The sequence below is a fragment of the Psittacula echo genome (genome assembly GCF_963264785.1).
Source record: "Psittacula echo genome assembly, chromosome: 5".
Taxonomy (NCBI): Eukaryota; Metazoa; Chordata; class Aves; order Psittaciformes; family Psittacidae; genus Psittacula; species Psittacula echo.
The window spans coordinates 39,587,608-39,608,835 of record NC_137739.1 but is presented as its reverse complement, the minus strand read 5'-3'; the positions used below and the strand labels follow the sequence as shown (position 1 = coordinate 39,608,835).

The window sequence follows — 21,228 nt, the reverse complement described above, 5'->3', positions numbered from 1 at the left end:
CTGTATGGTTCAACTTAAGCGACATTGTGCTGTGGAGATAGAATAGAATCATAGAATAGTTAGGGTTGGAAAGGACCTTGAGATCATCTAGTTCCAACCCCCCTGCCATGGGCAGGGATACCTCACACTAAACCATGTCACCCAAGGCTTTGTCCAGCCTGGCCTTGAACAACGCCAGAGATGGAGCATTCATAACTTCCCTGGGCAACCCATTCCAGTGCCTCACCACCCTTACAGTAAAGAATTTCTTCCTTATATCCAATCTAAACTTCCCGTTTTAAGTTTTAACCCATTACCCCTTGTCCTATCACTACAGTCCCTAGTGAAGAGTCCATCCCCAGCATCCTTGGAGGCCCCCTTCAGATACTGGAAGGCTGCTATAAAGTCTCCATGCAGCCTTCTCTTCTCCAAGCTGAACAGCCCCAGGTTTCTCAGCCTGTCTTCATACGGGAGGTGCTCCAGTCCCCTGATCATCCTTGTGGCCCTCCTCTGGACTTGTTCCAACAGTTCCATGTCCTTTTTATGTTGAGGACACCAGAACTGCACACAATACTCCAAGTGAGGTCTCACGAGAGCAGAGTAGAGGGGCAGGATCACCTCCTTCGACCTGCTGGTCACGCTCCTCTTGATGCAGCCCAGGATACGGTTGGCTTTCTGGGCTGTGAGCGCACACTGGATCCGGCTCATGTTCATTTTCTCATTGACCAACACCCCCAAGTCCTCCTCTGCAGGGCTGCTCTGAATCTCTTCTCTGCCCAGTCTGTAGCCGTGCCTGGGATTGCTCTGACCCAGGTGTAGGGCCTTGCACTTGGCATGGTTAAATTTCATAAGGTTGGCATCAGCCCACCTCTCAAGCGTGTCAAGGTCCCTCTGGATGGCATCCCTTCCCTCCAGCATATCAACTGAACCACACAGCTTGGTGTCATCAGCAAACTTGCTGAGGGTCCACTCAATCCCACTGTCCATGTCACCGACAAAGATGTTGAACAAGACCGGTCCCACCACCGATCCCTGAGGGACACCACTCGTTACTGGTCTCCAGCCAAAAGTATCTAATCCAGATACTTACGTATCGACACAGCTCTTATGTAGCGACACCCTATTTTCAAAATGAAGATCTTACTGAGGTCTGAAGAATGTATCTGTGTACTTTACGAAATCACTTTGACTTCTGTCTAAAACTTGTTTTTCTTTTTTTCCTGTTTTTTATTTTTGCTGATAATTCAGTAACATCGTTCTGCTTGCTTCTGGTTGTCTGCCTTCACTGTGTATAATCACACACAGTGATTATATGTAACTAACTGTTTCACTGCTGCTGAATGTTTTGGATTTAAAAATAAAAATATCACAGCCAGCACCACCCCCTTCAAACCGATACCCACCACCTTACTCTTACACTTTTTTTTCTAGTTACACCTTTAACTTACATGAAAAGTGTTGTATCTCGAAAAGATGGAGTTGCTTGCATCCAGTAGTCCCGGTAACTGCTGAATTAAATTTACCATGTGGAGTGTCAAAACAGGAGTGGAGTGTGTGGGGTTTTTTTGTGTCCCCCATATTTATTTAAAGACAGCATTTATTTGGTAACCATAATAAGGAGAGTGAAATTATGTAGTTATTGGAATTCTCTTCTTGGCAGTATTGGAGTTTTGACTGTGCGTGTATAGTTTCAGTTCAAGAAATTTCAGTAACGTGGATTACTCTTGTCATTAAAAATGCTGGTTTGAACTCTGGCCTGTAAAGAACATGGAGTTTTTACAGATCCCAGCACTGGATGTTGATCACAGAACAAGTTGATTTTTGTATAACTAGCTTTTATTTAAGATACTCATACTACTACTGCAGGGTTGGGTGGGGGGGAGGGGGGAAGCCAAAATGTATGTTAACTAAATAAATGGCTCCCACTTACTATAAGTGGATGGGTTTTAACTGTTGTTTTGCTGTCTTGGATGCTGAACAGCCTTGCAGTTTCAGCTTTTGTGCTGAATCTCTGGTATTAGATGAACAGTAACTTGCTGTCTTTCCATAGCCCCTTACATAAAAGTATCATCCAGACAAAGTGCCTGCTAAGAGACTAGTGGGGTGCTGTGTTTTGATAAATTCATTCTTCTTGATGTTCCCTAGTCAGGAGTTGAAAACTAGGTTTAGAAGTATAACTCTTTTATCACCCACCAATACAGCATGTGGTGTTCCATAGTAGAACTCTCGCAGGATCAGTTTGTCCTTTTTGTTCAAACTCACTGCTCTCAGTGACTGAGACTGAGCAAGGTACTGTACTTCTGAACTTACCAGAAACTCTCCTTTAACTTCCTTTATAGGCAAGCATCTCACTGACCTTTGGCTTTATACCTTGGAGTTTCAAGAGTCTTTAAGTATTCCTGAGGTAAGAGAAACTTGAGAGAAAGAGAGAGACAGCTTTGCTTCCCCAAGCTATTTTCCTACTTATTTCTTATTCAGAACACCTCAGTTTGCCCGTAACTGGGATAAGATCATCATCTAGCTGATTTTGAAATTGAAATAGCAGTTGCTTTTCTGGATCTTGTTAACTAGGGAAAAATAAATATTACCTAGGGAAGTGTGAAAAGTTTCTGTTATGCAGCTTGTCAGGGAGAAGGTGTATTATTATTTCTTTAAAGATACTATGATAGCGAAGTTTTTCAGTCTTAGCTTACTTTTAAAAACAGACTGTTGTGCGGCAGATTCCATGTTCTGTGAGACCTGATCCCTGACGCTGTTTGTGGGATGGCTTAATGAGTCTGTGCCTGTGAGCAGATTCAAACACCAGAGTGTCTGATTCGGCTTCCATGAGTGATTCTAATAAAGAATTTGTTCATAGGAGCAAACCAGAAATCTGGATGAACAGTTCTGATTTTAATTGACTCTCTGTTTAGAGACTGGATTGGCTGGTTTGTTTTGTTGGTTTTCTTGTGTTCTTTCTATCTCTCCATTTCTCTTTTAGAACTAGTCTTGTATTTTAATGATACTTAAAAGCCAGCTTCTTTGTCTAGTTTATATGTATAAATTTAGCTGTGGGATGTTTTCAGGCTCTCTTCGAGGTGGTGCTCAAAAACAGTTCTGTAGACTCTTCCAGCAGATACATAGATTTTTTTTTTTTCATTTATTTTTTAATGTTATATGTAAATGAGGAAGCCCTGTAACACCAAAATAATAGTATTTCTCAAAACCAGTTGGCTTTTTGGTAGATAGTGCTGGGAAAGACTAATGAATAAACTGATATTTCATGATACTCCTGGGAGAAGTGAAGTTTCTATCTGTAGACACTAGAATTCTCAAGGAATTCTAGGCTTTCTCAGCATATTGGCTTCTTCAATATCTCAAATCAGGAGGTACCTCAAGGTATATGTGGTGATACACCTGTGAAAGTACTGAAGCTTTCATGACGAGTCTGGGTTATAGTATTCTAGGTTAGCTCATAAGGTTTGTATGCTCTCAGTGCAGTTTATATGTGCTGTTGAACTGTGAACAGCTCACTGTGAACAACAACTGTAAGCAATAGCTGTGAACTCAGGCTCACTGGGCAAAGTGTCATTCTGTCTCCCAGATTTGGGAATCCTTGAAATGTAGTGCTTCATGAAGTTGGTTCCTGGCATCTTTCAATTTACTTGTGAACACTTCTTGCTTGTCTAGATTCCTGTTTATCTTTTCTCATTAGTTCTGTCTTGTCACCATGTAAAAAATGTCAACAGAGTGTTTTGGTAGAGGTGCTGCAGGAGGTCCTTGGTACTAATTCTTGAACCCTTGGGTGCCAGGTGTCATGTTCTTTGGAGGAAAGCAGAAAGAAAAGAAAAAATCACACCCTAGAACGACACACCCCCCCCCCCAAACCAGTTCTTGTTTCAAGTTTTAAATGTGGCATTCATCTGACTTCTTGATGTTTTGGAGTTTTTACCATCTTCACCTCCTTCCTGTTTCCACCCTTCTTTTTGGCCTTTTCAAGACCTGAGCATAGACTAACTGTTCTTCTTCTCAGGAATGATGTTATATGAGTTTCTGCTAGGCATTTAAAGGAATTCCACCACCAGTGTGGAATGCCTGAGACAAGAGGCCATAGAAACACCAGCTGAATGTGATCCATGGACGTATGTGACTTTTAAAGGGTTGGGGCCAGGTTCTGAGCTACCAAAGGTAGCTAGTCAGGTAGTTACCTAGTCAGCCTCTGAGAATGGTACATTGTGAAAGACCTGAAACATGAGCATCACTTTGGGGCTATAAGATGGGCTTCTAATTGCTAGAAAATATAGGATGTTGATTCTTTTCCTGTAGGTCTTGAGAGCGACTGTTTAAACTTAGCATCTGCTCTGCTTTTTATTTTTTGCTTTCTTTTTCTGCTGGTGGTTGAGTTGGGATATGCTTTCTTTAGCTAGCCTTGACCAAGCTTCTTGATGATAACCAAGAATGATTATGCCTAACACATACATTGCTTGTCTCAGGTGTTAATGCCATTTTGGATGTGAGAGGTTTTTTACCTATCTTTTTTCCTGGAGGTCACTTAGCTAAAGTGAGTAGTGCATTTCAACATATAATATAAAATGTAAGGGAAAGGGCAACCATTCATTTAACCAAGCGGGAACAGACATAGCTGAAGACAAATTTTAGCTGTAAATCTTGTGGGGTTTTGTCCTTTAATGTTTGCACATAAAGGTGCAAACAAAATGTTGACCTGTCTTGCTTGTGCATATTCGTGTACTTTGTACTTCTCCTGATGTAAGTACAGTTGGGTCCTTGTTGGGAAAACTCTTTCTGATTGAAACTGAAAATGAGATAAAATCTTACTCTGAAACTAGTCAGGTTCAATTCAGGCTATATCATTTTAAATCTTTTAATGTCTGAGGAAGCTCTTTTGAGTATGACTGTCAGATCTGGGAGAAGTCTTTCTGGTTTGGGGAGAATTAGGAGGTCACAATTTTGTATTTGACTAGGAAGTCAAGGGAGACTTTGCTGTGCTACAGAACAAAACTAGTAATGATCATGTCATCTGTAGTCTGAAGGGGAGTTCTCTTCCATGATGAGGTCTCAGCAACTTGTTGAGACAGCTGGCTGTTGGGAGTTGGAATAAGTATACTCTTTACTAAAGAACTTGATTTGAAACTTAGTTGCACAGTAGGTAGCTACAATGCTATGTGGACATATTTCTTGACTGGCTCTTGCTCTATTGTTAGATGTTACCCACCCCGGATTACTACTGTATCTTCTTTGAAAGTTCACAGGTTTATGCTGATAATTTTTGCTATATTCAAAAAGACTGCTTAGTCATTATATTACAAGGAAGTTTTTCAGGTGGAGAATGCAGAGATGTATAAAAGCATTAGCATGGAACACTGATAAAGTACACTGCTGCTGGAAGTGATACTGCTATTAGCAGGTCTTTACTGTATCAGGAGCATAAGTACCACATTTTACTTCTAATGAAGGAAATTGAATCATCATCATTATTAGTTATTTCTGATTAAACTCTACTGTTTTACAAGGTGAAATAGAATTAGGATGTGCAGCACTTAAGCTGTGTTGTTTCCTTCATACAAGTGGCATAGAAGCAGCAAATTCTTACTTGGTCATCTGAAAATAAGTTACTTGCAGCAGTCAGCATTCTGAGATGAGGATAAGCCAAGTGAATGGTAATTTGAAATACAGGGTGTCAGTGAGGGAGTTGATGAGGCTTCCTTCCACTAACTTAAAAGAATTTATTTCCTCTTGTGTACTTTGGTCATCAAATACAGACTTCATTTAGTAAGTAAGAGGAAATAAAATCAGCATTGTGACATAGTTAACGCAAAAAATAGGGGGACTCAGTCTTACAGATTTAATCAAAAGCTGGTAGCTTATGTAACGCTTTTGTCATATGCTGTGTACGCAAAAGATGTGAGTTGTAAAAGGAGCGGCAGAAAACTTTTTCTCATGACCCTAGAAAATTTTTATATTTTTGAAGAGTCCCCTGGGGTGTGTCATACACTGAAAAGTACACACAACCCACCTCCACCCCAGAGCGGAGTATATATGGGTATGTGCTCAGCAAAGGCAATTTATAGAGCTTTGACATAATTTCCAATTAAGTTCTACTTTTCTCTTGATGGTTTTTCAGCTCAGAAATAGAGATCCTGCATCTTGCAGCCATATAGGTTTTTTCTCTGACCAATTTTTTTCCTGTTGAAGATGTAAGTAAAAATATCCTTCACATCTCAAGCTTTAGCAAGAAGGCAGAAATCTTTGCTAATGTGCAGGAGTTTATTTTCATATTTAGCCATGCTTTTCAGCTACCTGCTTCCTGTAGCAAATATTTAGGGGGGAAAATCTTATGATGGCACAGACTTGTGGAATTTCAGTCTTCTACAGATGTAGTACTTATACTCTGTGTTATTATTTATCAGTACTTGTGTAGTCATTAAGAGGTGTTCTGTATGAATGCAAGTGTTACATTTGCATTCCAGATAAATCCATAGAGTGGATTTGTCAATATAATAAGGCTTTGGGCTGGGCAAAAAAAAAAAAAAGTTGGCATGAAATCACTCTTCAAGATAATTTTTTTTTTTTTAAGCTTTCAGTTGAACTATCTAATTGTTGCTTATTTAAAGAAAAAATATATTGTAGCATGTGAGATTGTAAAGGGCTTAAATTTAAAATCACGTGCACCTAACCCAGCTGCAAAAGCCGGAACTGTGCATAGATCCTTTGATACGACTGTTAACTAGGAAACTTAAAACACATGAATGGTTTATTTGCTGATTATTTTTGCATATGCATTTTTAATGGTAGTCAATTTATCTGGAAGGACAGCAACACTTGCATTGTACTAGTTCTTTAGCTGCTTTGTTGCATATAATAGTCTTGAAAGCAGTGAAATATTATTCTGTGCAGGTTAATCTTACCAGATATTTGTTTCATAAATAAATTGTGCTTCTCAGCAGAACGGAGGGTTTTAACATCCCAAGCTTTGCCTTACCTCTCCCATTGCTTCAGGAAACGAGGGCCTGTGATTTCAGTATGTAATGGTCAATTTCTTCATGCTTAGGAGTTAAATATTTTTATGGCTGGCAAAAGAGGTCTATGTTGCAAGTAACTGTGAGGAGGAATTGAAAATGAATGTCAGTGGACTGGAATAGCTTTATTCTTTATTTCAGATTTCGACCTATTAAAGGAAGGCAAGAAGAACTAAAAGAGGTGATTGAACGTTTTAAGAAAGATGAGCACTTAGAAAAAGCCTTCAAGTCCTTGACGTCAGGTGACTGGGCCCGGCACTATTTTCTTAACAAGAACAAAATGCAGGAAAGGTTGTTCAAGGAACATGTAGGTGTATTTGTAATTAATGTGCTTTTTAGATGGTTGAAAGGCTAACAAAATGTAAAAATTTCTAGGAATGTAGCAGTAGTGAAGTAATGCACTGCTGTACGTTATTTCTTTGATTGCTTTTTAATAGAATCTTTCTTTGTTTTTTAAAACCCAGCAAGCTCCCTGCCCCCCTCTTTTTTTTTTTTTTTTTTTAGTTACCTTGCCATGTGTTTATGATAATCATGTAGAAAGGAAAACATATTTAAAACACATTTGCCTCTTTTGCTGTTGACATAAGTCATATGTGGAAGAGAGAAGATCTGCTTCTGGGAGACAAATGTTTCTAGGACCTTTCGTTCTTTGGAAGTTGTATTTTTACCCCTTTTTTGTTTGTTTTGTGGCTTGTTTTGTCTTACTTATATCTGTCATAAATCAATTTTTATGACAAAGGTAAAGAAAAAGGGAGAAGCATTTTTACTTCAAAATGCCTCAGTTGTTTTGGCTGTAGGCCTTATGGGGGAGTGTTGATCTTCCTTTACTTCCCATGCCCCAAATCCATTTTGTATATAGTATATATTGGTTGTTGATTCTCAAAGTTGTGAGGAATTCATGGTGGGGTTTTTTTGGTGTGTTTTTGTTTTGTGTGGTTTTTTTTTTGGTGGGTTTGTTTTTTTGTTTTTTGGGTTTTTTTGGTTTTTTTTTGGAGGGGTGGGATTTTTTGGTTTTTTTTACTTTAAAAAACCAACTTCTTCGGGAATAAGTGCATTGTGTCCAGATACAGCCAAAAAGAATTTGGCTTACTTGGAAGATTTTAGTAATGTAGAAAAAATTAGGCAGCAAATTCTGCTTTCCCATATTTATTTTTGAGTAATATAACTGCACTTTAACTAAAAATAATTTATGCAGCAATCCCTGTATTCAGTATTTAGATTTGTCATGGGAAATAATGTTTTTCAGAACTGAAAGAAGAAATTTGGATCCTGTAGATTTTTAAGTCTCAGTGGTTCTTAAAGATCTTCTAAAGAGAAGAATTCTTGAATGCAACTACTCAGTAACTTCAGGAAAAGATTACCCATTTTCATTGGTTGGGATGATTTTTGTGTCATTTGAGGCATCTTTAATTTTTTACTTTATTTTTTTTTTAACTCTTTGGATAGTCATGTTATCCATGTGAGAATTCCTGCAAGTCAATCTGAAGAACTCAGAGTAACATAAAATGTTAATATAGCTAAAATTTATAGTCTGAAATGCATTTCAGCAAACAACATCCCATTGCAATATCTATTTTTTTATGCAGTTCACTGACTTTCATTTTTCTATGTTTCTTTGTTTTGCTTCTAACAGAAAAGTACGTGTTTTCTTCCATTGCAGGTATTTATTTATTTACGAATGTTTGCTACAGATAGTGGGTTTGAGATACTGCCTTGTAATCGATATTCTTCTGAACAAAATGGAGCCAAAATTGTTGCAACAAAAGAATGGTAAGAAATATAGTTTACTGTTGCATTCTATTTCTGTCAATTTATTTTTGAAAGATTCTAGAAAAGAAATCTAAAAGTATGATGTAGAATTAAAACAGCAACCAGTGAAATATAAATTTTTGTATTTTTACTTAGAAATTAAGTTTGGTGTCTATTTTTGCTAAGTATTTAACACACAATACATGCTTCTGTATATTTGGACATAGGCATACAGTTTTCAGTATACAAGGGGTTTTAATCTTGTTTTCAGCCAGATAATTGAGTTGTTTGCCTCCTGTGAGAAACACAACCATGTCAAGACTCGCATTATATCGTATTTGTTATACAACAAATAATTGTAGGGGAAATTAGTTTTTCACCTCTGTGAAACTGAGGGGTGTTATTTGCATGTTTTGATTGTGCAAGATAAATCTCTCCTGGAAACACAAAGTCAGAACCCGAGTGTATGTCCCCATCTCATTTTGACACATCTGAGTTTCATTGTAAGCATGCCTGTGGCAGCACCAGCAGATCCTGGGTTAATGCAGATTATTTTAAAATAAACTTGCCACTTCCTTCCACCTCTCCTCCCTTCCATAATTTATATTTGTTTTGCTTTCTGGCAGTACATACTCATAACAGCACACTTGAAATGATAATATGCTATTATATGCAGGCTAGGACTGGCTAGACATTATGCTGGCAGCATACCAAGTAAGTATGCTGTTACTGTGGGGCCACAACCTGTACATGTGGGAGAGTAAGCTTTAAGAAGGTTGAGGCCAGTTTCTAGCTCTTCATGACTGTAGCTGGAAGTTCCACAATCGCAACATCATGAGTATGTTGGGGGTTGGGTGTTTTTGTTTCAGCGTGAATTCTCCCCGTGGCCGATTCTTTGGGGTGGAAGCTCTGTATTTAGGTCTGCTAAAAATTAATTAACTTTACATGCTGTGAATCTTGAGTGACCTGAGAAGTGCACAAGACAGGAGAGCTGCTGCTTAACCCTGCCAGTATCTGGAAAACTTCTGAGGCTCAAAACTGATAAGAGTTCTCAGCTCTCTCGTATGGGACAATTTTGCACTTAAAAGCCTTGGCTTCTAGTTTTTCATGTGTATTTAGTATTTCCATATTCATCTCTGTCAGAGTAATCTGGCCAAAATTTGGAATGGCCGCTCTAAAAAGTAGTGGAAGCAATGCCCTTGCAAGGTAATGGAGAGTGCTTCTTCCTAGGCAGAGTATTCAGTGCCTCTGGTATGCTGTATTTATGATGGCAGATTGGCTGTCTGTGCTTGAAGGCATCATGCTTCTGTTGGTGTGTCTGACCCTTCATCCTCCAGTGGTTTATTTCGAGGATCAGCTTGATGCTGAAGAACCACTCATGAAAGAGGGAGATACCTTGCATGAATTCTGGCCTTTTTTTTGAGTCAGTACTGGGCCTCTTTTAAGAAGACGTGGAGTTCTAAGCATCTTCACTATGTAGTGTTTTCGTGGCTAGTGGAAGAAGTGTAGGAAATGCAAACAAGAGCAGCTGGAGGAAGTATCTTAAGTGCTGATGGGGAGGGAGTGTGCACAAACGAAAAATCTTGCTTTTCATTTAAACAACTGTAGAAGCTGAAGTAATCAACTCTTGCAGTTTCTTGCTTACAGTCTCAGGAAATTGTGGAAACGGTGGTAATGTCTGTCAGAATTTATGTAATTGATTCTATATAGCAGCATAAAAACTTGCATTTAATTTCTTATAAGTCTGTTTAGTCTAATATCCTGCCTCTAACTGAATTAAAGCATGAGGTTTATAGGGGTTGAGAAATGGTTTACAAAACACTTCCTGTTATTGACAACTTTTCTTCTTGTGAAATTACTTTGCAATTTTGGCATATGCATTCTTATTTCTGCTATTCTTTGTACACTAAAGGAAACGAAATGATAAAATAGAATTACTTGTGGGCTGTATTGCTGAACTATCAGAAATGGAAGAAAACATGCTGTTGAGACATGGGGAAAATGACTTCAGTGTCATGTATTCAACGCGGAAAAACTGTGCACAGCTGTGGCTTGGTCCTGCTGCATTTATCAATCATGGTGAGTAATAAGTATAGGAAGCACGTTAAAGGACATAAGCATTTTTACTTGTAAGTGTTGTTACAGGTGAGCTGAGCAACACAAGACCTTAGAGAAAAGGTCTGAATCTGGCATACTGGGTTACTGTAGGACAAAATTCTGTTGGGATTTTCCCAAACCAAAGCTGTGGGAAACTCACAGAAGGCTTTAGGAAGTGATGCCTTCTTCCTTCACAGAGACTTTGGAACTGACAGCTGAATTGATACAGCGTATTTTGGGTTAGCTTGAATTCTTTGTGAACTCAGTCAGCAGTAGCATATTTCTTAGGTGAACTTATGCCTTTAACCTTTTGCACAGAAGCTTAATTGATTCTGTTGCATTTATATGCTGAAGGAAAAGCGGGTAGGATTTAAGATAAATCCTGTTACCTTAAAGAGGAAGGAAACTGAACTTTTGTGATTGCACAGGAAAGAGCTCATAAACCAGATCTTTGTATGCATAGCGCTGTGCAATAGTAATGTAGCTCCCACTATGTAGTTGAGATTCTATAGTTATTGAAGTCAGAGTGAATCCTTACTTTAGATATCTACAACTATTCATGTTTCAGGTCTTATCAACAGTTAATTGACTTTATCTTTTGGACCTTTTTCAGATTGCAGACCTAACTGTAAGGTAAGCAAGAACTTAAAATAAATCACCCCACGTTTTTTCCTCTGTCACTGCACCTTCCCCCTTCCCCCCCCCAACTGTTTCAGTGTTTTTTGTTTCTTATTCAGATACGGTTCAACCATAATGATAAACTCCCCCCCCCTTCCCCCCCCCCCTTATCTCCTTCCCCAGTTTGTCTCGACGGGCAGGGATACAGCGTGTGTGAAAGCTCTAAGAGATATTGAACCTGGAGAAGAAATCTCTTGTTACTACGGAGATGGGTTTTTTGGAGAAAATAATGAATACTGCGAATGCTACACCTGTGAAAGGTATGCATTGATGTAAATAAGTTTTAAGTGGAATTGAGCTTATTCATTACATGTTTTATGAAATTCCTTGATTATGAGTGCTGAGATCTTTTGACACATTATAATTGTTCTTTGCTACTTCTATTAATGACTTTTTTCCTTAATGTTGTTACTGAATGGTTACATATCTTAGAACTTCTTCATTCTGTTTTTCTTTTGATCCTTTGTTCTGAAGATAGCCCAAAATGGGATTTAAAAAAAAGTGTAGATTCTTAAAAATATGTGTAGTGAATAAAATAGAATTGAAAACAGTTGTAGCCTCTATGAGGCCGTTAGCAACTGACCCTTAACTTTTGCTCCTTTTTTTTTCTTTCTACTAGAAAAAGCAAATTTCATTAACATTTTCTGTGTTGACCTAAAGTTCTTTTCTGCTGGGAATGTGCAAAGTAGTTTTCACCTTGTGCTATTAGAACTTTGGGGGTTGTCTGTTCATAAAGATCTGCGGTTTGGTCAGTACTTGCCTTTATCTGCCCATTGCACAATAGCAGCGAAGTTGTTGTTATATTTGTTTTTAACCTGTGCTGTCCCAGTCTAGTTTTTTAACAAAATTGGTTCAAAGAATTTTTGGTTGGTTTTTGCCATGTTGAAACTTCTGCTTACTGAGAGCATGGAGGGCTCAGCATTGTTTGTGAGAGCTTCACTTAGTTCCAAGAAGAACTACACAGAACCTGTAATAGTTCTGTTACTGTTCAATCTAACCGTAGAGAAAAAAAAAAAATATATATTGGATGGATAAAGAGCTGCTCAGGAAAATTCAAAGGAAAAAAGAGGCTTATAGAAGGTGGAAGCAGGGACAGGCGGCCTGGGAAGAATACAGGGATGTAGTCCGAGAAGCTAGGGACCAGGTGAGGAAAGCTAAGGCCCAGTTAGAATTGAGCTTGGCTAGGGATGTTAAGGATAACAGGAAAGGATTCTATAGGTACGTAGCGAATAAAAGACAGACTAAGGACAACATAGGCCCTTCTGGAAGATATCGGGAGAACTGGCTACCCGGGATTTGGAGAAGGCTGAGGTTCTGAATGACTTCTTTGCCTCGGTCTTCACTGGCAAAGGCTCTGATCACACCACCCAAATCTTGGAAGGCGGACGCAGGGACTGTGAGAATGAAGACCCTAGGCCCACTGTTAGGAGAGGATCTGGTTCGAGACCATCTTAAAAACCTAAACATACACAAGTCCATGGGACCTGATGAAATCCATCCGGAGCTGGCAAATGGAGTTGCTAAGCCACTGGCCATCATATTTGAAAAATCATGGCAGTCAGGTGAAGTTCCCAACGACTGGAAGAAGGGAAGTATAACCCCCATTTTCAAGAAGGGGAAAATGGATGACCCAGGGAATTACAGACCAGTCAGTCTCACCTCTGTGCCTGGCAAAATCTTGGAGCAGATTCTCCTGGAAGGCATGCTAAGGCACATGAAAAACAAGGAGGTGGTTGGTGACAGCCAGCATGGCTTCACTAAGGGGAAATCCTGCCTGACCAATTTGGTGGCCTTCTGTGATGGGGCTACGGAACTGATGGACGAGGCAGAGCAGCTGACGTCATCTACCTGGACTTGTGCAAAGCCTTCGACACTGTCCCACACGACATCCTTGTCTCTAAATTGGAGAGACATCAATTTGATGAGTGGACCACTGGGTGGATAAAGAACTGGCTGGATGGCCGCATGCAGAGTTGTGGTCAATGGTTCGATGTCCGGCTGGAGACCGGTAACGAGTGGTGTCCCTCAGGGATCGGTGTTGGGACCGGTCTTGTTCAACATCTTTGTCGGTGACATGGACAGTGGGATTGAGTGCGCCCTCAGCAAGTTTGCTGATGACACCAAGCTGTGTGGTTCGGTTGATATGCTGGAGGGAAGGGATGCCATCCAGAGGGACCTTGACACGCTTGTGAGGTGGGCTGATGCCAACCTTATGAAGTTTAACCATGCCAAGTGCAAGGCCCTACACCTGGGTCAGAGCAATCCCAGGCACGGCTACAGACTGGGCAGAGAAGAGATTCAGAGCAGCCCTGCAGAGAAGGACTTGGAGGTGTTGGTCAATGAGAAAATGAACATGAGCCAACCGTATCCTGGGCTGCATCAAGAGGAGTGTGACCAGCAGGTCGAAGGAGGTGATCCTGCCCCTCTACTCTGCTCTCGTGAGACCTCACTTGGAGTATTGTGTGCAGTTCTGGTGTCCTCAACATAAAAAGGGCATGGAACTGTTGGAACAAGTCCAGAGGAGGGCCACAAGGATGGTCAGGGGAGTGGAGCACCTCCCATATGAAGATAAGCTGAGAAAGTTGGGTCTATTCAGCCTGGAGAAGAGAAGGCTGCGTGGAGACCTCCTAGCAGCCTTCCAGTATCTGAAGGGGGCCTACAAGGATGCTGGGGAGGGACTATTCATCAGGGACTGTAGTGACAGGACTAGAGGTAACGGGTTAAAACTTAAACAGGGGAAGTTTAGATTGGATATAAGGAAGAAATTCTTTACTGTGAGGGTGGTGAGGCACTGGAATGGGTTGCCCAGGGAGGTTGTGAGTGCTCCATCCTTGGCGGTGTTCAAGGCCAGGTTGGATGAGGCCTTGGGTGGCATGGTTTAGTGTGGGGTGTCCCTGCCCATGGCAGGGGGTTTGGAACTAGATGATCTTAAGGTCCTTTCCAACCCTCACTATGATTCTATGATTCTACATATATAAAGGAAAAATAATAATCATCTTGAGAACTAGCTTAGTGCACATATGTATAAATAGTCTAACAATTCTACTTTAATTTTTACTGCATTATTGCACTTCAAGAAAAGGGAAAACTTTCTGGTGTGGACCTCCAAGCTCATATGATGTTAGTATATCATTCCAAGTGAAGGGTGCAGTCTCAGACTTTATCTAGAAAGCTGCTAGTAAAAACATACTTAAGTCCTGGGAGTTGTTGGTCACCATGGTTGTTCTTTTCTTGGTTACTTGGAGTGATATGTTTGGTTTTGTACAAATTCTGTTGATTTTAGTGTGATATGGACATACTTCCAGGAAAAAAAAAACATTTTATGTCCAAACAGTTTCACTAACTTCTCATCTTTGTATTTTAAGTACATGAAAATGTTCTATTTTAAAGCTAGTATTTGGGTAATTCTAACTTTAGGAATCTGCTTTTCAGTCACAAGGCTTTGGTACAGAAATCAGAAATGAAAAATTTGAATTTAGGGGAGTGGAGCAAGGAAAAATGAGTCCTTACCAACGCTGATGAGGCAACTGTCACTTTGTACACCACCAAGAAAAATATCTTTAAGTGACTCAATTTTGAATATGCTGTAAAGGGTGTTAATTTGTAATGTTAAAATGCTAGACTTCTAAGAATCTGTAGGGTACATTTGGGAGCTACAGGAAGGTTGGCACTGTATTTTTTTGTTTTTATTTTTTATTTTTCCCTCTATTTTCAAGCCTACATAAGTCATCACCAAGAAAATTTTCATATCTTTACATGTGTGCGTGTGCTCTTTGTAGGTGAGCCTGTTGTTGATGCTGGCTGAGACAACTGGGCACCAAAGGCAGCATGTCAGAAGAGAGTTGTGGTTGTTCATAGCACCATTATTTTCTGAAGTGGCTGTTGCTTATCCTAAGTTCAGTTTAGTATCTTAAACTGCCTGTAATTTGCAGAATCCAAAATAACACTGAATGTTCCATATCAAACAAATACTAGTTAATGTGAGAACAAGTGTTGTCAGCATAATAATTAACCTTGTGGAGTTTGAGATCCTGTCTGAAGTTTTTGATGCACTTTTGGTTAAGTTTGATAGATTTTCTTCCAGTACAGCACACTGGAATCCAAACTGAAGTTGTCTTCAGTAATTCTGCAAAGTACAAGCATACTGGTTTATTAAAGAGTACCAAAGGATTCCTAGTAGCAATGGTTGAAGTGCAAGTACAGGAATTCTTAATCCTATTATGTGATTACTTAAAAGGAAAAAAAGTCCTAGGTTTGCTCAGCCATTTCACTTTCATTGTAAATACATGCTGGAGTCTTTCAGTTAGGAAGGAGCATGGAAGTATGTGATAATGTTACTCTGTTTTCTGTACTTTTCAACTCTTGCTGATGCAGTGACAAGCATTGTAACTGATGCTGACATTTTTTTACTAGCCTTACATAATTAGGAAAAATGTAAGTTGTTAGCTAATTTAAGTAGCATTTTGAACTACCATATTTCATTTTCACCTGTGTAATTTGGCTATGAAACAGTACGTAGACATAAAGCTAGGGAGACCTACTTTTGCAGTTTTTCTTCTTGCAAGAATAAAAATTAAATTAAAGGTGTTTCTACACTTAATACTAAAATAAGTATACCAGTATCTTACTAAAACAGTCTACAAAATGCTAATAAATGCAGTGGTTATTGGTATTGTTTATGCAAATATACTTGGGATTCAAAGTATGGTATGTAGAAGTTCTAAGCTTGTATTAAGGTTATTAATACATTGTGTCCTCTTTTTGTTTGTAGACGTGGAACTGGTGCTTTTAAATCAAGAGTAGGATTGCCAGCACCTACTCCTGTGATTAATAGTAAATATGGACTGAGAGAAACAGATAAACGATTGAACAGACTTAAAAAGTTGGGTGACAGCAGCAAAAATTCAGACAGCCAGTCTGTCAGCTCTAACACTGACGCAGACACCACTCAGGAAAAAGCTAATGCAAGTAAGTAAGGGGAAAACTTGGAATGCAAGATTAAAGGTTTCATAAAAACATTCAAAACTTTCACTGTGATGGAATTCCTCTCTCAGTTTTGAGATACATTTCAGATACTGGTCTTTAAAACTGTGATTTGTTCAGGAATCTGAAAGCAATTTAAATAGCAAATGCGTGGTTCTCCTTAAGTGTTGCAAGAACAATAGGTGGTATGTTATTGGGGTTTTATTTATATCAAAAGCAAATATTGTCATATTTCTGTCAGTTAAAGTTCTACCAGTAATGTTTGTATTTTGAAATGTGGTAAACTATCACATGTAGTAGCATGGTTTAGGAAAGAAAACTTACATAGTTTGAGTTATCTACATTCTGTAGATAACTACAAAAAAGTTTTTAAATAAATCATCTTAGTAGAGCTTATTAAACTATAGTTTCCTTTAGAGATCCTTTAAATTGGGTAGCTATTTCCTCTACAAATCCAGGACTGATAGTTCAGGTACCTATTCTGAAGTGAAAGTACTCAGAGGAAATTGGAAAGATTTTTTGTTTGTGATATTGCTGACAGACTTCTCTTCATGGAGTAGTGAGTATTGTTTATTTACTTTCCTTCCTCCCCCATTCCCACCACCCTTGGTATACATAAAATATAAATGACTTAACTAGCAAACAAGTGTGGAGCCACATGAAATATGATTCCATGTGGCCCCTGTTTGCTTCCAAAACAAAACCCAACAATTAACACACACACACACACACACACCCAAAACCCTCTTATGATCTCTAATTACAAAGCTTTAGAGTTGCAGCTTTGCTTGGGTGGACAAAACTGCCTTGCTTACCACAGTAGGTGACAGATAACTGAATACTTGAAACTGAAGCTATTACAGTAGTTCAGGTTTTGGGGTTTTTTTCCACTCCCCCTGTAGGAAAAAAAATCTGGGGTTAGCACTGGAGCATGCTGATCCTCAGATTTTGCTGGAATAATACTTGATAAAAGTGCAGATAATGTGGGATGGATTGTTTTTTAAAAAAAAATGGTAGAAGTTATTTGGTATATTTGGATGATTTGGTAAATTTGATATATTGGGGGCAGTGAGGGAAGTGTACCTAGAACATAGATCTTGTCTTGGAACTTCTGACTTGTTTGCCAGTTCCTTTAATGTCCAGGTTGCAAATTCAGCAGTCTCACTCATAACTGCATACTGTCTAGCCTGTTTCATAGGTTTTGGTGAAGTGTCTAAAACAATTACAGTATTTGGGAGTGGGAAGCTCAGGATAAAGCAGTGTCATAACAAAACTTTTTTTCTTTTGCAGCTAACAGAAAATCTTCAATTGGTGTAAAAAAGAACAGCAAAAATAGAACATTAACGAGACAGTCTATATCAAGAATTCCAGCATCATCAAATTCTACCTCATCTAAACTAACTCATATAAATAATTCCAGGGTACCAAAGAGACTGAAAAAGCCTGCAAAGCCTTTACTTTCAAAGATAAAGTTGAGAAATCAGTGCAAAAGGCCAGAGCAAAAGAATGCTTCTAGAAAGCTCGAAATGGGAAATTTAGTTCTCAAAGAGCCTAAAGTAGTTTTGTACAAGAACTTGCCCATTAAGAAGGATAAAGAATTGGAGGGACCAGTCAAAGTTGCAGTCTCTAGTGGCTGCTTAACAAGGCATGCAGCAAGAGAACATAAACTGAATTCTGTGAAAGGTGCTCATGAGCATGGTGATACACCACCCTGCACGTACATAACAAGGAGGTCGGTGAGAACGAGGATGAATTTGAAGGAGACCTCTGACATAAAGCTTGAACCAAATATGTTGGATAGCTATAAGAATAACTTGACTGGAACGCAGTCGGACGTTTTAGAGCAGCAGTCTTGTGTGCTAAATGAAAATGATGCGGCTCATGGACTGTCACATAAAGGGGAGATTAGGTGCCAGAAAAATGATGCAGGCATGACAAAAAAGAAATCTCGACAAGGAAAACTTGTGAAACCGTCTGCAAAAATAGAAGAAACTGATACTATGCACAATACACCTGTGAAAGATGAAGTACCAGATTTGATTACTTCTCATTCAGAACTCGGAGAGAGAAATAATATGGTGGACACACCTGTAGGCTATAAAGACTGTGTCCCTGGGTCTGGTGGCTGCTCTGTTGTAACATCTGACAATTTTAAAGCAAAAGACAGCTTTAGAACTGCAAAAAGTAAAAAGAAAAGACGTATCACGAGGTATGATGCACAACTTATTCTTGAAAATAGCTCTGGGATCCCTAAACTGACTCTTCGTAGACGCCACGATAGCAGTAGCAAGGCAAATGATCAAGAAAGTGATGGAATGAATTCTTCGAAAATAAGCATCAAATTAAGTAAAGACCATGAAAAAGATAATAATTTATATGTAGCAAAGCTAAATAATGGGTTTAACTCAGGATCAGGCAATAGTTCAACAAAATTAAAAATACAGCTAAAGCGAGAGGAAGAAAACATAGGGACGTACCCTGAGGACCTTCATGAAAATGGTGTGTGTTGTAGTGAAACTCTCTCCCTTTTGGAGTCAAGAATGGAAGTAGATGATTATGGTCAGTATGAAGAGGAAACAGCAGATGAATCTTCATCAGAAGAGGATGATGAAGAGGAAGATGACTATGATGATGAATTTGATGACTTTATTCCTCTTCCTCCAGCGAAGAGATTAAGGCTTATTGTTGGCAAGGATTCAATAGATATTGATATTTCTTCCAGGAGGAGAGAGGATCAATCTTTAAGGCTCAATGCATAAGCTTATAGGTCTTAAACTGACCTGGATGTCCTTTTTATAAAAAAAGAATAAAAATTAAAAAAAGTCAAACAAAAATCCCAAAAGAAAAAACAACAATGAAAAAAAAAAAAAACCCAAACAAAAAAACCCACAACAGAAATTCCATTTGATTATTCCTCAACTGAAGAACTTTCTGAAAAACTTAGTGGCAGCACTTCTCTATTGTTTATTCACCTATCAACGTAATATTGTAGAAAGTGTACAGCATACTGACTCTTCTTAAGTCTAATTTGTGCAGATTTTTATTGTACTTTTTAATAGCCTTCTTATGTGCAATTCTGAGTTAGAGGTAATGCTCTGTTGTAAAGTAAAGGCTCAAGCAAAGTGAAGAAGTTGCATCAAATCTTTCCATGCAGGACAATGAGAATACAGTGTGGCTACGTAATTATTTTTGATCAGTAAGAGCATTAGTTTGCTCTTACAATATTTGACTAAACAATTTAAAAAATCATAGTAGCAGCATATTAAGGTTTTCTAGTATATGTTTATATCACCAGCAGTTACCTACAGCTTTTCGTTTTATTTGCTAGATGTTTCTTTTACCCCCTTGGAGTCTGTCAGTTTTAACACTGTATGCTGTTCCAGACGTACTGTTTGTGGCCTTTGTTATAGTAGCAAACCGTTGGTTGGAAGTCAACTCGATTTCTTTAAAAAAAAAAAAAAAAAAAAAAAAAAAAAAGGAAAAAAAGAAAAAAGCAACAAAAAAAAAAAGATGTTGACAATTTGCTGACTTTTTAGTACATTATATGTACAAGGGTAGCAGTATGCAGAATAAAAGTTTGGATATGGCGTATTTATTGCTTGTTATGTAAATTAAACACCTTGTATTTAACACTTTTCAATACTTTTAGATAAAATTGTTCTTTGCAAGAATGATTGGTGCTTATTTTTTCAAGAATTTGCTGTGAAATAATGTGATTACAATGGGCAACATTTATCCAATGAACTGCAGCTATCCTAAATTGGTTCTTCATATTTTTCTGTTGCACTTGTAAAATGCTACAAGGAATTTAAAGAAAATCTATTCACTTTAACTTATGATAGTTTTATGAAATTAAAAACAACTAAGTCACAGCTTTTGTTCTGTGGTAACCTATAAATTGTTTGTCTTTTAAGAACCAGTTGTAAAAGACTGAAAAAAAATATGTATATGTTGTAAATATTTGTGTGTTGTGAGAAATTTTGTCATAAGAAATTGAGATAACTTGCCAGAAGGGTTTTTAAGTTTAGAAATACATCCATGCCAATAAAATAGGAAACTGTAAACCTAGTTTTAAACTCTGCATGAGTTGGAGTTCTTTGCTCATATGTAGTTCACTTAATACTTCAGAGTCTGCTTTATAATAATGAAGAGCATCAGGGCAATCTTTGGCTCTTTTGTTTTTAATAAAAGAATGTTAGGAAACTTCTGGGCACAATGGACTTGTTTGTATGTATCAGTGCATTTATAAGACATTTCTTTGAAACAGGTCTATAATGTCATAGTTCACGTAACTGTATAGAACTTCGGTCTGTGGTATTTGTGTTTGTTACTCAACCATGGATTAAGGTTTGGAGGTTTTGTATCTAGAGGCATAGAAACAGAAATTGCATCATAAATCATGTGCTGTTGAATTAGTTGAATCCACTGTTAGCTGCATAGTATTTTCATGTCAAGTCCAACCCTCTCTGCCCAGAAGAGCAAGAGCTGAAGTTACATGAACTCCGTATTACCCAGTTGCAAAGGCATTATTGGAAATGGGTGGGTGAATTTGCATGTGAGCTGATCATGATGGTTTGGCCCATCTGACCCTTGCAGAAACAAAGAAGTTCCTTCCAAATGCATTTCAGTGATTTGTTAGACTGCAGATCAGATGGTGGAATCTTACTTCATCTCACTTTGCTTCTGTTTTCTTAGCAGAGAATTAAGTCTAGAAGTAAACATAATT

The 21,228-nt window shown here is 38.4% G+C and overlaps 1 protein-coding gene across 6 annotated transcripts in view; it reads left to right on the top strand.

The window, feature by feature from the left end:
- Positions 1-20,705, top strand: part of KMT5B (lysine methyltransferase 5B) — a 32,560-nt gene extending 11,855 nt beyond the window's left edge. For 4 of the 6 annotated variants that reach the window (XM_080618955.1, XM_080618957.1, XM_080618956.1 and 1 more), the window contains exons 4-10: positions 7,137-7,302; positions 8,656-8,765; positions 10,657-10,823; positions 11,455-11,474; positions 11,643-11,779; positions 16,291-16,487; positions 17,793-20,705. In XM_080618955.1, the coding sequence (XP_080475081.1) occupies positions 7,137-7,302; positions 8,656-8,765; positions 10,657-10,823; positions 11,455-11,474; positions 11,643-11,779; positions 16,291-16,487; positions 17,793-19,261 (2,266 nt within the window). In that variant the 3' untranslated portion in view covers positions 19,262-20,705. Of the gene's footprint in view, positions 1-2,361; positions 2,384-7,136; positions 7,303-8,655; positions 8,766-10,656; positions 10,824-11,454; positions 11,475-11,642; positions 11,780-16,290; positions 16,488-17,792 lie in introns of those variants that run through there. The other 2 variants (XM_080618959.1, XM_080618960.1) reach the window with 2 other exon arrangements.
- The last annotated feature ends 523 nt before the right edge of the window (positions 20,706-21,228 follow it).